At 38.5% G+C, this 12,751-nt stretch overlaps 1 protein-coding gene across 3 annotated transcripts in view; it reads right to left on the reverse strand.

The window, feature by feature from the left end:
- WWC2 (WW and C2 domain containing 2) overlaps window positions 1–12,751 on the reverse strand; it is a 95,791-nt gene that overhangs the window by 35,202 nt on the left and 47,838 nt on the right. For all 3 annotated transcript variants that reach the window (XM_038134299.1, XM_038134301.1, XM_038134300.1), the window contains 5 exons: window positions 11,729–11,805; window positions 7,061–7,140; window positions 4,236–4,365; window positions 3,403–3,549; window positions 2,327–2,400 (listed from right to left, as the gene is read on the reverse strand). In XM_038134299.1, the coding sequence (XP_037990227.1) occupies window positions 2,327–2,400; window positions 3,403–3,549; window positions 4,236–4,365; window positions 7,061–7,140; window positions 11,729–11,805 (508 nt within the window). The remainder of the gene's footprint in view (window positions 1–2,326; window positions 2,401–3,402; window positions 3,550–4,235; window positions 4,366–7,060; window positions 7,141–11,728; window positions 11,806–12,751) is intronic.

Here is a 12,751-nt window from a genome sequence, read left to right on the forward strand (position 1 = left end):
GTCAGGGACTGACATCCCAATTTCCAGGCTGTGTGTATAATTTACTGACACGAGCTCATAAGTTTTTGCTGACTCTTTGACTTCTGTAATTCCTTTTTGACCGTGGGTATCTATGAATCGTGGGTGCTCCTTCCCCCTTAAGGGTGGGATGCCACAACAGGCCAAAAAGGAATATTAGACAGATCTTCACTACATCGGGATAGGATTGTCAGCATGCTGTGTCAGATCCTTTTGAATAACCATTGCAACTGAATTCAGCATAGTTATGAATACTCCACCTCTTCAAGACATTCTGATGGCTAAGCAATGTCAAATCTGCAATGTACAAAATTATCTGATAATTTTCAAGTAGAGATGTTCACTTACAAGATCCTCTTTACAAGATCCTCTCTTCATCTTAGCTATTTTACCACAAAATAATTGAGAATTTGCATATTTAGTATTTCAGAGAAGATGGTCAACACTTATTAAATTACAGAGATGGTTACAGTGGCCACAATACTTGGAGGGGCATAATTAGGTACTGAACTTCATGTGCAAACTGGTATGTATCTTCATTATTCCAAGTTACATACATTGAAATTTCAACCCATGTTCTTGGCTAAGTAATTTGTGAGAAAGAGCGAGCCTGTGCTGCAGTACTCCATACTCTGAGCACTATACTGTTTCTCTTTTTTTCTCTTTTCCCCACACCCCAAGATAGAAGTGGAGAACTGAGTTACTCTGAGGAAGTTTTTGGTTCCTACAAAAGGAAGATAAAATGCAATGCTGGGACTTCTTGGTATCAAGACACAATTAAAACATAGGGTGATCAGGTTTTGGATCAATTATGCCCGAGAAACAAAGCCACCTATCTCCATCTAAGTGACCACCTGACAATTAACGTTATGTACATGATGATTCTGAGCCAAAATAATACATGTTCAATATTGAACAAACACAATAGCCTTGGTGTTCTCTGATGAATGTGTGGATTATACAATGAGGTTTTATGATCCATGATGAGCATATAAAGGATTACTGTTGTTACTGGTAAGGATGGTAGCTGCTACCCTGCAGGAGGAAGTATACATTTGAAATTAGGCAAAAAACCAGTCATGCAGACTCCTGCCTTTAAAACTTAAAAACAACTAAGCCGTTACTTGGTACTTCTAAGTTGCAGATTTATTTTTGTAGTTTTTTTAATGATCATGCCACAGTTTTCAAACGGAAATACGATTTAAATCTCAGATTAAATGGCATTCTAGGCACAGTTTTCATCTGGGGAAGAATGCTATTTTTTTATTTTGTTGCTTTGTTTAGTTCTTCATAGTTAAAAAAACCCAAAGCTTTGGGTTTGAAATAGTGCTTAGATTTTTATTTCCCTTAAATTACAAAGAATGTCCACAACAAAAGCAATACGGCTTCTGAATATCTGACAAATAATTTGCCGACAAGTATTAGAAAATAATACCACACAAGAGTACTATCCCAATAGTAAATCTTGCCCCGGGATTCTGCAGCACCTCTGGTGCACCAGAAGATGTCATTCGAATCCTGAATGTTCTGCTTTCTGATGCCCATTTTTCAGCGCTGTGGCAATTCATCAAGATGGCACCACTTTCACAGGCATGCACCACAGAACTTTATTTGAAAGGCATTCCACATCCATCAGTGGAGCAGCTCCTGACTTCTTTTCTCCTCAAATTAAACTAATGGGGAAAAAAAGCCAACCCGTAGTGATAACAAGTTTTTAAATTATCTAAAGTCCCAAGGGAAAAAAGAAATAATTAAGCCTACTAAATCTGCGCTGGAAGTCTGAAGCAACTCTAAAACTGATGAGCCTTCAGTGGTATAGTAAAGTGAAATTATGATCCTGAAGGAGGATATAATGGACATAAATAACCTGGCGACTGCTTTCCTCAGAAAGCCAGCTCGCTCTATTCCCTTAATCCTGGAACAGCCAGTAATTTGTCAGTGTTTTAATTTTGTTTCACAGCACATCCAGTTAAGCGCTAAGGAACAGCCGCAGCATTGCCGAGCGCTGCAGGCCCCGGCAGCACCGCCGCTGGATGTCGCTGCGAGCCCGGCCTTGGAGCCGCGGGCACCGGCAGCTTCCCGGGCAGCAGGAGCTTCCCGGCCCCGCGGGCACCGGCAGCTTCCCGGGCAGCAGGAGCTTCCCGGCCCCGCGGGCACCGGCAGCTTCCCGGGCAGCAGGAGCTTCCCGGGCAGCAGGAGCTTCCTGGCCCCGCGGGCACCGGCAGCTTCCCGGGCAGCAGGAGCTTCCCGGGCACCGGCAGCTTCCCGGCCCCGCGCTGCAGCCGCACGGTCCCACCGCCCCCGTTACCTTCGCTTGGCCTCTTCGTACTGCAGACTGAGTCTGACTTTCTCTGCTAAATTCGATCTACTTCTTGCTCCGATCTGTTGAGGGAACAAAACCAACCAAACAAAAAAAGTAGCCTCGTTACCGTGCAAAGCTTTTAAACGAACCAACAAAACCCAGGCAGAGGCTAGAAAAATTACAAGTTGAAGAAAAAGAAAACTACCACCCTGCCCCTGCAGCCAGCCCCACGCTTGCTGTTAAATGCCTACTTCTCATCTACTCAGCTGTACAAAACAGTGCTGTTTTCTCCTGCGCCACTTTATACATTTTTAGCTACTGAACTATCAAGTGCGGATATTCCATCACTGTAAAGCCAGAGCATTTTCAAAGAAGTCTTGCTGCGACTGCACTGAAAATTCTGATCTACTATGAATTCTGTTGAACTCAGAATTTAGAGCTATGTCAGTGTTGGACTATGTTGAAGTTAGACTTTAATAAATTTGTTACAAAACATAGACAAGCTCTTTGTCTGGAAAACCTTGTACACTCTCTTTCTTACAACCTTAGCTTGGAGAACTTCAAAGAAGGTATCAAAATCATACAGCCTTCCATGTATAGAAAATATAATATCAGAGAAACAAGGTTTTACTAAATCACTGAACAAGTTGTTCCATGAACAGTTTTTCAGCTGTGTGAAATGAAATTGTGCATTTTAATTCTGAGATCTTTTTTCCTGAAAATTAAAAAAAAAATCATCTCCATATTTAATAGGTCTGTAAGGTGATATATATCCTATAGACAGATCAAAAAATACTATCCACCTCTCCTGAACTTCACTGTACTGTAACTATTTGACTAAATCAGATTTTCATAAATGCTTTGTGACAAATGTATAAAGTTCATCTGAATCTTGATTTAAAATTCAAGAGCAAAAAATCAGAGAAGAAATTCTAGTGTGAGTGATTGTAAGTAATTCTGTGAAACAAATATACACATATATGCTATATGTAACAGTGAACAGCCATTTGATTCCAATTCCATTAACACTAGCATTCTTCTTCAATTTCTCTTCACACTGGACAAAATGGAAAAAAGCTCACCTCACCAGAAATGTCAGTCTGAGACCCTGTATCCAGAGTTTGTCTAGGCAAACACAGCTGTGAGTTTACAGAGCTGGAACTCAAGTTCGGTTCAGATGTTTCAGTGGTTTGGCCAACATTGAATTTTTCCCTCAACTTTGCAAGACTCTGTTCAGGAATTAGAGAAGGAAGTGGCATTAAAGTTCCTTTGCACTTTACCATGTTTATACCAGTTTATCTCCAAAGATATTTAAATAAAAGACTCCACAATAAAAATTCCGGGTTTATTTCAAATTAAGCAACCCATCCTTTTAATCAAGTCATTGATAGGTGACACTAAGGGTGACCAACACCTGTGAAAATGTAAAAGCTACTCATTTGGGTTTGTGTCTGTTTTGGGACTTTGTTTGTGTTTTTTAATTTGTCAACCAATTATGAGTTTTGCTGAAAAAATAAACTAAAAAGGAAATCTCTTTCAAATATGGAAATAGGACAATTTATTTTAGGAAAACTTTCATTGATTTACAAAATGGTCAGGCATCTCAGAATATATCCATTTTGTCTGCTTAATATTCTAAATTGTGCTTTAGAGGTAACATATATATTACACCTTAATTCAAGTTCCAAAAAAATCTATATTCTCTGACACAGAGCAGTTTTTGAACTAGGAATGTCACTTCATTTCTGGAATGTCAGGCTTCAGTTTCTGCATCTGAAAATTAATTTTAATACCAGTTTGGCCCAAAGAGTTTTGAGAATCCCCTAGAAGTATAAAATACTAAGTATTTATCATTGGGGAAGTGAGTCATGTTAAAACAAATCCACACAAAACTTCCATTACCCATCCAAAATACCTTCATTAAATCTTGTTTTTCTCTCTCGCCTGAAGTGATCGCCTTTCGGATGGACTTCAGCTCCTTCAGGATGGCTTTGGCCTCACACAGCTCATACCCGCTCTGGCCTCCAGACATTTTTTGGTCAATTCTGTGGAAAGACAGAATATTAATAGCAGATAGAGAAAATCATACCAATGTCTCTGCTGTTCCACTTCAGGCAGAAGCAGAGTTAGAGAACAGAAGGGAAGGAGGTGAGATACCGTTTCTTTGAACAGGCATGCAAAGGAAAAATGACATTGAAATCTCCATTTGAACACAATTTAATCCTTGGCAAAAATATCAATGAGCACAGAGTTATTGCTGCCAATACTGTCAAAATTCCCATTCCCACCATAACTCTCTGCAGCGTAAGGCAGCTTTTGGATACACCTTTAATACTAATATCTGTTTGTATTCCTTACAGAAGCAGAATTTATTTCAAGTAGTATCCTTCCACCCAAACTCACAATGGGACACAGGCAGACAGGCTGGCTTCTTGGTACTAATCGGCCTTTCTGAGCAGAAACATAACCAGCACCATGCTTGTCTCAGCTTCCCTCCAGTTCACTCTAATCCTGGGCATTAACTGTCTGGAACAGCTGTTCTGCTCAGCCAGTCACCAGGCTCTCTTTATTCACAAAATCTCTGGATAATTAATACCATATGTCATAGATTGGACGATTCCGGAACTTAAATTGCTGAACTACCAATGATTTTAGAAACTGTAACCTGAAAATAATAAATGGCTACCCTAAACTTAGAGATAAAAAGCTTACTCATTTTAGTACTTCCATATTTCCTTCAAGAACTACAGTTTGTAAACACATTTCTATGGTCTCTAGTTTAACAGAGTATTTCATAGCATCATGAAAATGACTGCAGCTGTGCTTCAAAAATTAAAACCAATCAACAGCCATCTTGATAAAAATCAAGCATTTAGTAGAGAATATATTCTTGTATAATACAATTGGTTTTCTGTTTTTTATCATCATCCATCATCTTTGCTGGAACTTAACAGCCTTGTCAGTGAGGAATGAACGAACCAGAAACGATCATGAACATCCCCAGCAAGAACAGCAACTTGCACAAAACACCTGTAACTGTATTCTATTTTTCTTAAAGTTTTGGCCACAAAAATATCAAAGTTCTAAAGCAGTCTGTAAAGCTGTGAGCATGTCTGTTCTCCTTTCCTACATTCCAGTTTTTGTGAAAACGAAACTGAATTTGTGTAAGGAAATTACCTCTGTGGCTTGGCAATCATTCCTATTCAAGGACATATTTATTTTAGCTTAAAAGTTCCTCAAACTCTTTCACAGGCAGGCACTTACTGTCTGACAACTCTCAATTTTTGGTAACTTACCAGGTTGCTAAGGTCAAATAGATACAGGATACACCAACAATTGGGATCATGAATGAACGGTTGGGTAATACACCACATGCTGTCTAGTAATATGACATGCCACATTCAAATTGCTACTGCTTTATTCTGTATGTAATTAAGATAGACACGAAGGATCTCTGATATATAAGATATTCCATCATCCTGTTTTAAATTAATGGGATTAGTGCTGTTTGAAAGTGGCTGACTGAATTTTAAAAACAAACGTCCATTGTGTTTCTGTGGAATGCTGTTGACAGTTTCTGAAACATGCTTTGGATTCCTATCAAAATGGCTTGTGAGCAAGCTGCTTTAAAACAATACTTCATTGTTGAATTAATATAATAAAACCAGCATGATTGGCTAACCTTTAATCCTGGGACAGCAGCATGAGTTTTTATTACCTTAAGCTTTAGAATCAATATGTCTTTCTTCTTTTAAATTTTACTGCAAATGAGATCTGATTCATGGTTAAATTCAATCAACTACCCTTGCTGGTCTGTATATATTTAAGCAACAGACAAATCTTACATTTCTGTTTTGGTCAAAATGAAGGAGGATAGAAGCTTAACTGGCATCTTCCTAATGTGCTGAGGATTGCTTCTGCTGCTGGAACTAGTGTACTAAGGGCAAGCAGCTCAGCATTTTACTGTGGAAATGTGTCCTTAATGTATGGGTACATACACAATGAGGAAAACAGCTAGCATTAATAAATTCCTCTTCACTTCACTCAAGAAAACACACTTGTTAGCAAGGTTTCCTGTGCAGCAAGTTCTTTATGGTGACAGTTCCAGTAATGTTTAATATTTTAGGACCTAATGTTGTAAGGCAGGAGCAGCAGGGAGTTCTTAGACTGAAAAAAAATTAATTCCCTAATAATCTAACTGGTTAAATACCCAGAAAGCTCACCCGATTCAGCATCAGCCCTTTGGACACCAGGCATCCCAGCAACTGGAACAAAGAAAGGCGGGTCTCTAATCCTCAAATTGTGACTAATTTCCAACCCTGCAGAGTTGTGTACCATTTCTACCTCCAAGAACAGCACCTTTCTCTTTCTTTTGAGCTCATAGGTGGGGAAAGAGGAAAGAAAGACCTAAGTACCTTTTCAAAAATAAAAAAAAAATTTTAATCGGACGCACCAAGCAGCTAATTTTGTCCTTGGGTCCCCTGACCACTGCCCTTTTTCCTGCCTCTTTTGCAACACAAGCTACTCCATGGGAAAAAATAAGAGGGGAGACAAATTTCTTATGTTAACACTTGCACAAAAGGGCTGCCATTTCCACAGATTTCCCATTTCCAACAGAGTTATTAGATTCTCCTTTTTCTTCACAAAAATTATCTCAGATAAAACAGATTCAATTCCATGCCAAAGAAAAGAAATCTGGTGACTGAATTAAGTCAGTTTCTACTATTTTCATTTACTCACTGTTGCAGTGTTTCAAAGCCCTGCTCCTTGTACAGCAGCTCTTGCTTCATCTGAGACAGTTCTCTCTTCAGCTTCTTAACCTTGTGTGTTAAATCAAAGCAAGAGTTAGAAAATTCCTCTTGTTAAACAATGTAACACATGGCTTTTAACAATTAAAGTATGCACTACATCAGATGAGAAAAGAAGAGTAAATTGCTCTACTGACACACATTAAAAAAAAAGGATCTTATCTCTTCCTGATGTCTATGGGCAACATGCTTTAGTATTAAAGGAACACAAGCAGATTAAATCACATTCCATATTGGTATTGATACCACACTGTGTTATTAAACCTGAGAGAACTTTAACAAGTAATTTACTTCTCACTTGTTAAGCATGCATTCCAACTGTCCTACAGGGACATGCCTGTTTACTTTTAGTTTTATTATATTTTCACTTTATAATTCCTGGAAGCTGTTCAGTCATTTGCACTGTAAAAGACAAAATGGAGTCTTTTTTTCCCTAGGAACCATCCATTCTTTTAAAGCTTTACAGACACTGGATCCCTAAAAATATAATTCACACTCATTTAATCCAAAGACAACAATCACTAAACACATGCAAATCACAAATATAGGTGTCTATTTAATAAAAATATCTTTGGAAAAATATTCCCTACTCTTCCTAAATCTGCATGGTCAATTGCTTCTTAACCTTAATACTGCTATTTGAGATGTCAGCAGAAATGAGTACACTACAAAATATTTATGCATCAAGATTAAATTAAATTTAATTTTAATTAATCTCCATTTAATTTTCAATGTCGTATTTCCCAAATGTATGAAACAAAGTTTTAGGAACCACCTAAAAATAAATGTACTTAAACACAAATTATTCATCAACATACCCATAGAGACCAATGCCTCCTTCAAGTGTGGAGTCCAAGATTTTGGCATTTATACATCTACAGCTGGCTTGTTTGCACTCTACATACTAGCCTGATATTGTAAGGCTTTCTAATTTTCCAATCATTATGGTGAAAAAAAGAAAAGCTAAAAGTCCACTTCTGACACCTACCTCTGTAAAATTCTTGTGTGTTTTTATAAGCTCCTAAGATATTCAACTCTTGAAAAATTTATTATACTAATATCATGAACTTGGACCACTTTAACTGAAATTAATTTCAAAATATGCCTTCAAGATATTTTGTATCCATATCCCTTTAGACTTTCTACTTGCTGATATTCTTCAAATAAATATAATTTAAAAGAATAAAAAAAAAAAAGTATGATTCCCAGCATGCCAGGTAACTAAAAGTGCTCAGCATCAGCAGCTGCTGCAGCTCTCCAAGAGACTTAAAATGCTTTACATTTCTAAAATAACTAGTGATTTACGCAGCCTTTGTAGGGGGTTGTGAATGATACTTAGACATTCCAGCTTGCAGTTTCTGGCTAATGTATTTTCTGTGACAGAAAAAAAAAAGCTTTTAATCTCCATTTTCTTCAAAGCAAAATCTGTTCTCTGGATGAGGGATTATGTTCAGGCTTTTGGAAACTATCATACTATCATCACTAGTTGCTTTACTTGACAGAAATCTGTTTTTATTTTGACCATACTGAATAGTTAGCATGACAAATAGGCAATTTCTCCAAGTATACATTCAGCGCTCCTCACCTATTTTCTCCTTGACTAGTATGAAAACTCCAAGAATAATTTTTCAAGTGTTCTGATCAAGGTTAAGGAAAATGAACAGATATCACCTCTGTGTTCCAGCTAAAGTGATGTGTAAAGTATGAAACAAGTCTGAATTTTTCTGAAAAATACAGAATAGCTAAACCTTTGTCTTTCAAAATCAGAAACATGTATTTATATTAATAACAGAAGGCATAGTTGATTTCAACCCAGAGGATTGCATCTCTCATAAACTCTTACATTTTTCCTCAAGATCATCTTCTGAGTGTCCTCTCCTGTACTTCATCATCACTTCATTATCAAGAAATGTGAGTTGGGTGCATTATCCTAGAAGGATGTGACCTACATCGTAATATAGCCTCTGTGTTTACTGCATCATCCCTGCATTAAACTATTCTTAGGCTCCTTGTCTTCTCCTTCAAAACTTTCATGTAATTCCTGCTTTTTCACAACTCTTCACTTGTTTTAACATTCACCTCCTTCCTACTGCTTCTGCACATCATCTTCAGTCACCTGACAGATCTCTCTTTCCTACTCCTAACCACATCTTCAAGCGGGCTCCTGTGCTGACCCCTTTCTACTCCCAGCACTCAAGTCCTAATGGAACAACACGGCCACCTTCCCCAGCACCTCCACCCCTTCTTATTTTATAAAGGTGCATTTCCTACTCACTTGATGCATGTGCATAAAACTTACTGTGATCACACATGCTTTGTGCTGTTTGAATTATTTTGCTGATGGCTAATTAAGACCCCAAATGGCCCCACTCAAAAAGTCTAATGCAGGATGTGATCCCTCAATTTTAGTCTGGTGAGAAAAATATTTCTTCTCCTTCTTATTTCATTTAACAGGTGTCTGATTTCTGTCATATTTTCTCCATGACCTATTGCACAACAGGCAGTTCATGTATCCAGAAGGCTCCACATGTGTCTATTACACACAGCTAACAGGGAAAAGGCCAAAGGCCAATTCAGAACTTCCTTGAATGCTGTTTCCCCTCCAGCCACCCTTAATGGGATGATCCCAGTAAGCCTCAGATACTGTCAGACAGAGAAATAGGTTTAGTACAATGATCTAACAAAGTGCAAAATCTAAGTAGCTGGCTGGCAGCTTACTAATGACTTTGTTTCTCATTAAGTCCATGCATGCATATACTGCAAAATGCCCAAGCTGGCGTATTAGCAAGCACCTTCCAACATTCAAATAAGGGTAAACTGTGGTAACAGCCATACCTCTCTTGCCATCTTCAATGACAACCACTTTCCAGCCCTAGCATCACAGGGTTCCACTTTTTCTTATATCAATTCTCACATCCAGTGGCTTTGGATGACCACACACTTTATGCTGATACAGATACTCTTGGACTGCGCCCTTCTAAACTCTGCAGACAAGATTCAGGTCACCTATTTTAGGCACATATGCAGGACTATGCAATGCCAATAAATCAGGAACCAGCAGGATATTAGGCTCCTGGACTACAAGAAACAATGAAGAGAGGAAAGCACCTCCAAAAAGTGATAAACATATCTGATTCTCACCTTGGTGAGCAATTTGTAGATCTGCAGTCAATGCTAATGGGATAAAGTGAGCACAGGACCATGCCTGAATTTTCCCCTCTTGACAAGTAGATAACTATATTTAAATTTCGTCATGTTTAGTTCTTCAACAACACTGTCCATTTCCTAAATATACTGGTGATTGCCTTGCCAAAGGAAACATCTGTTACTGCTCCACTCATTTTAGAAAGAAGCTATTGCCTTGTTTCTTCTTTCTTGTTCCTGATAAGGTCCTTACTGCCTTTGGTTCCCCCTACAAAATTTTTGTTCCCACCTCCAGCATTTGAATAAGTTCTCTTACTGATCACCATCCCTTTGCCTTAATGGATAAGGGACTACAAATTGAGATTTGTAAGGATGAACAGGTGTAGTCAGGAGGGCAACATCCAGACACGAGTTTGAGAGTGCACTCCATCACACATCATTTACACTGGGTTTTAAAAGTTTAATGAGCTATTCCACAGTTCCTTTCAGACATAAATTGTTTAGATTCCTAATCACAACTCTTACTGCGCAGGTGAAGGAGGATTTTACTCTCTGAGGCTTCTATGAGTGCTGCTCTGTGCACAAACCAGGGGAGGGCAATGGAAGAGCTGAGTAAATGCTGTGCCTTGTGCTGCTTCTGCTCCTGCAGAGTCTGCATTTCAGCCCACGTGGAAGAACTGTGCTGTGAGGTGCTATCTTTTTAACATGCAGGCTTTGATGTATTTTTTTTCATCACTAATTACAGAAAGTTTAGGCTATCCATAAAGCATTATGTGCCACAGCTGAAATAAATGAAATCCCTATAGATATTTTAATGTCTCCCACACCATTTCTTCCCTATTCAAGAGAAATTCACTAGGGACTAACCTGTGAATGAAAGTTCTTTCTACGGAGTTTGTTACTGACCGTACTGAACACAGCTGACCAAATCATGGATTTGTGTTCATTAGCAATTTCAAAATCCAAACACAGACTTTCATCCTTGATCTGAACTGCTCCATTTTGACATAACAGAGGGGTTTTGCACCATTACTGAAAAGCGTTTTCCAAACCAACAGAAACTTCTGAGGCATTTCAAGCAGCTAATGATGCATTTCTCACAGAAGAAAGGTTGTGTAGAAACAGTTATCTAGCTGCAGCTCACCTTAGCCTACTACTTTTCTATTTTTACTCTTCCTTTAGGAAACAAAGGCATACAATTGAAAATAATTATCATATTTATTTAAACCTACGTCTAATTAGAATATCTGTCAAAGTTTCCCAAAAAAAGTGTTATCTGAAAGCACCAGAGACAGCTTTAAAAATTAATTTTAAACCTCTGAATGGTATCTAATTAGAATATTAGGAGGTTTTAGTACCAGGGTACAAGATACATCTGCTAGTTCGAGCTATGCTTATTCCATAATCATAAGCTTGGCAGACAGAATCCAAATGAGCATGAGTTAAGGACTCTCACCCTTAATCTTGTAGTGGAGATTTCAGCCTTCAGAATGTCAGGGTCATACTTTGTGCTTGATGAAGAGCCTGAAAACACTTTTTTAAAAAAGATAAAAAAGTCAAATATTTAAGTACTTTTAGATCACTAATTAGTCCCTTCCTTGATGAATCCACATTGATCAAAACCTTACAATGTGCCCAAAAGCATATAATGCTTTAAAAGCTAGCCTTTAATAGAGTAGGCATCATTGCAGCATGGCAATAATAACTGAATAATCAAAATTCCCCCTTTTTCCCCTCCACCTTTACTTATCCCAGGATCCTTAAGTAGAACTTCATTCTCCCTGACTTCGTATTTCTTGTTCCCTGTTCCTATTCTTCTAGCTGAGCCATCTTGTAATCACTTTCTTCCTGAAAGTTGTAATTTCTAAGGAGATCTCAGGAAAGCAGAAGATTTATTCAGAAGTCTCAGAGATCTGGCACTCGGTTCTTCCACAGATGTACGTGCTCCTTTCACACACTCCTGCTAACAGAGGTGTTTGGTCAATAACAGGCCGATGACAGTGCTTTTCCAGATGTTGATTCCCTGCCCAGGACAACAACCTGTATCTATACTCCACCCCTGGTCACAGCACACAGGCTACAGAATTACTGTCTGCTCTTCCTATAAATCAGCAACACATTCCCTTCTTGGTCTACTGCAGACACCTGTCAACACTGAAGGGTCATTTCAGCAGGCAGCCAGGAAGGCAAGAGATCCTACTCACCTTGAACATGGATTTGGCAAAATTTTGTCTGAACAAACTGCATGACAAAATACATTTCAGAGCCAACCGCTCTTAATCATGGCTCAGAGTATCATGTATCAGAGAGAAGAGGATCCTCTCCAGCAGAATATCTTTATCTTAAATAAATAAATAATGTAGGGATGCTAACTCTAAAAAGGCCAGAGTACAAGGCGGTTCTAGCAAACCTTGAAAACTTATCCTAAAGAGAAACAGGATCCCCTGCAAGGCAGAGATCAAAGAAGTTACATTGTGTT

The sequence above is a fragment of the Motacilla alba genome, chromosome 4 (genome assembly GCF_015832195.1).
Source record: "Motacilla alba alba isolate MOTALB_02 chromosome 4, Motacilla_alba_V1.0_pri, whole genome shotgun sequence".
Classification (NCBI taxonomy): domain Eukaryota; kingdom Metazoa; phylum Chordata; class Aves; order Passeriformes; family Motacillidae; genus Motacilla; species Motacilla alba.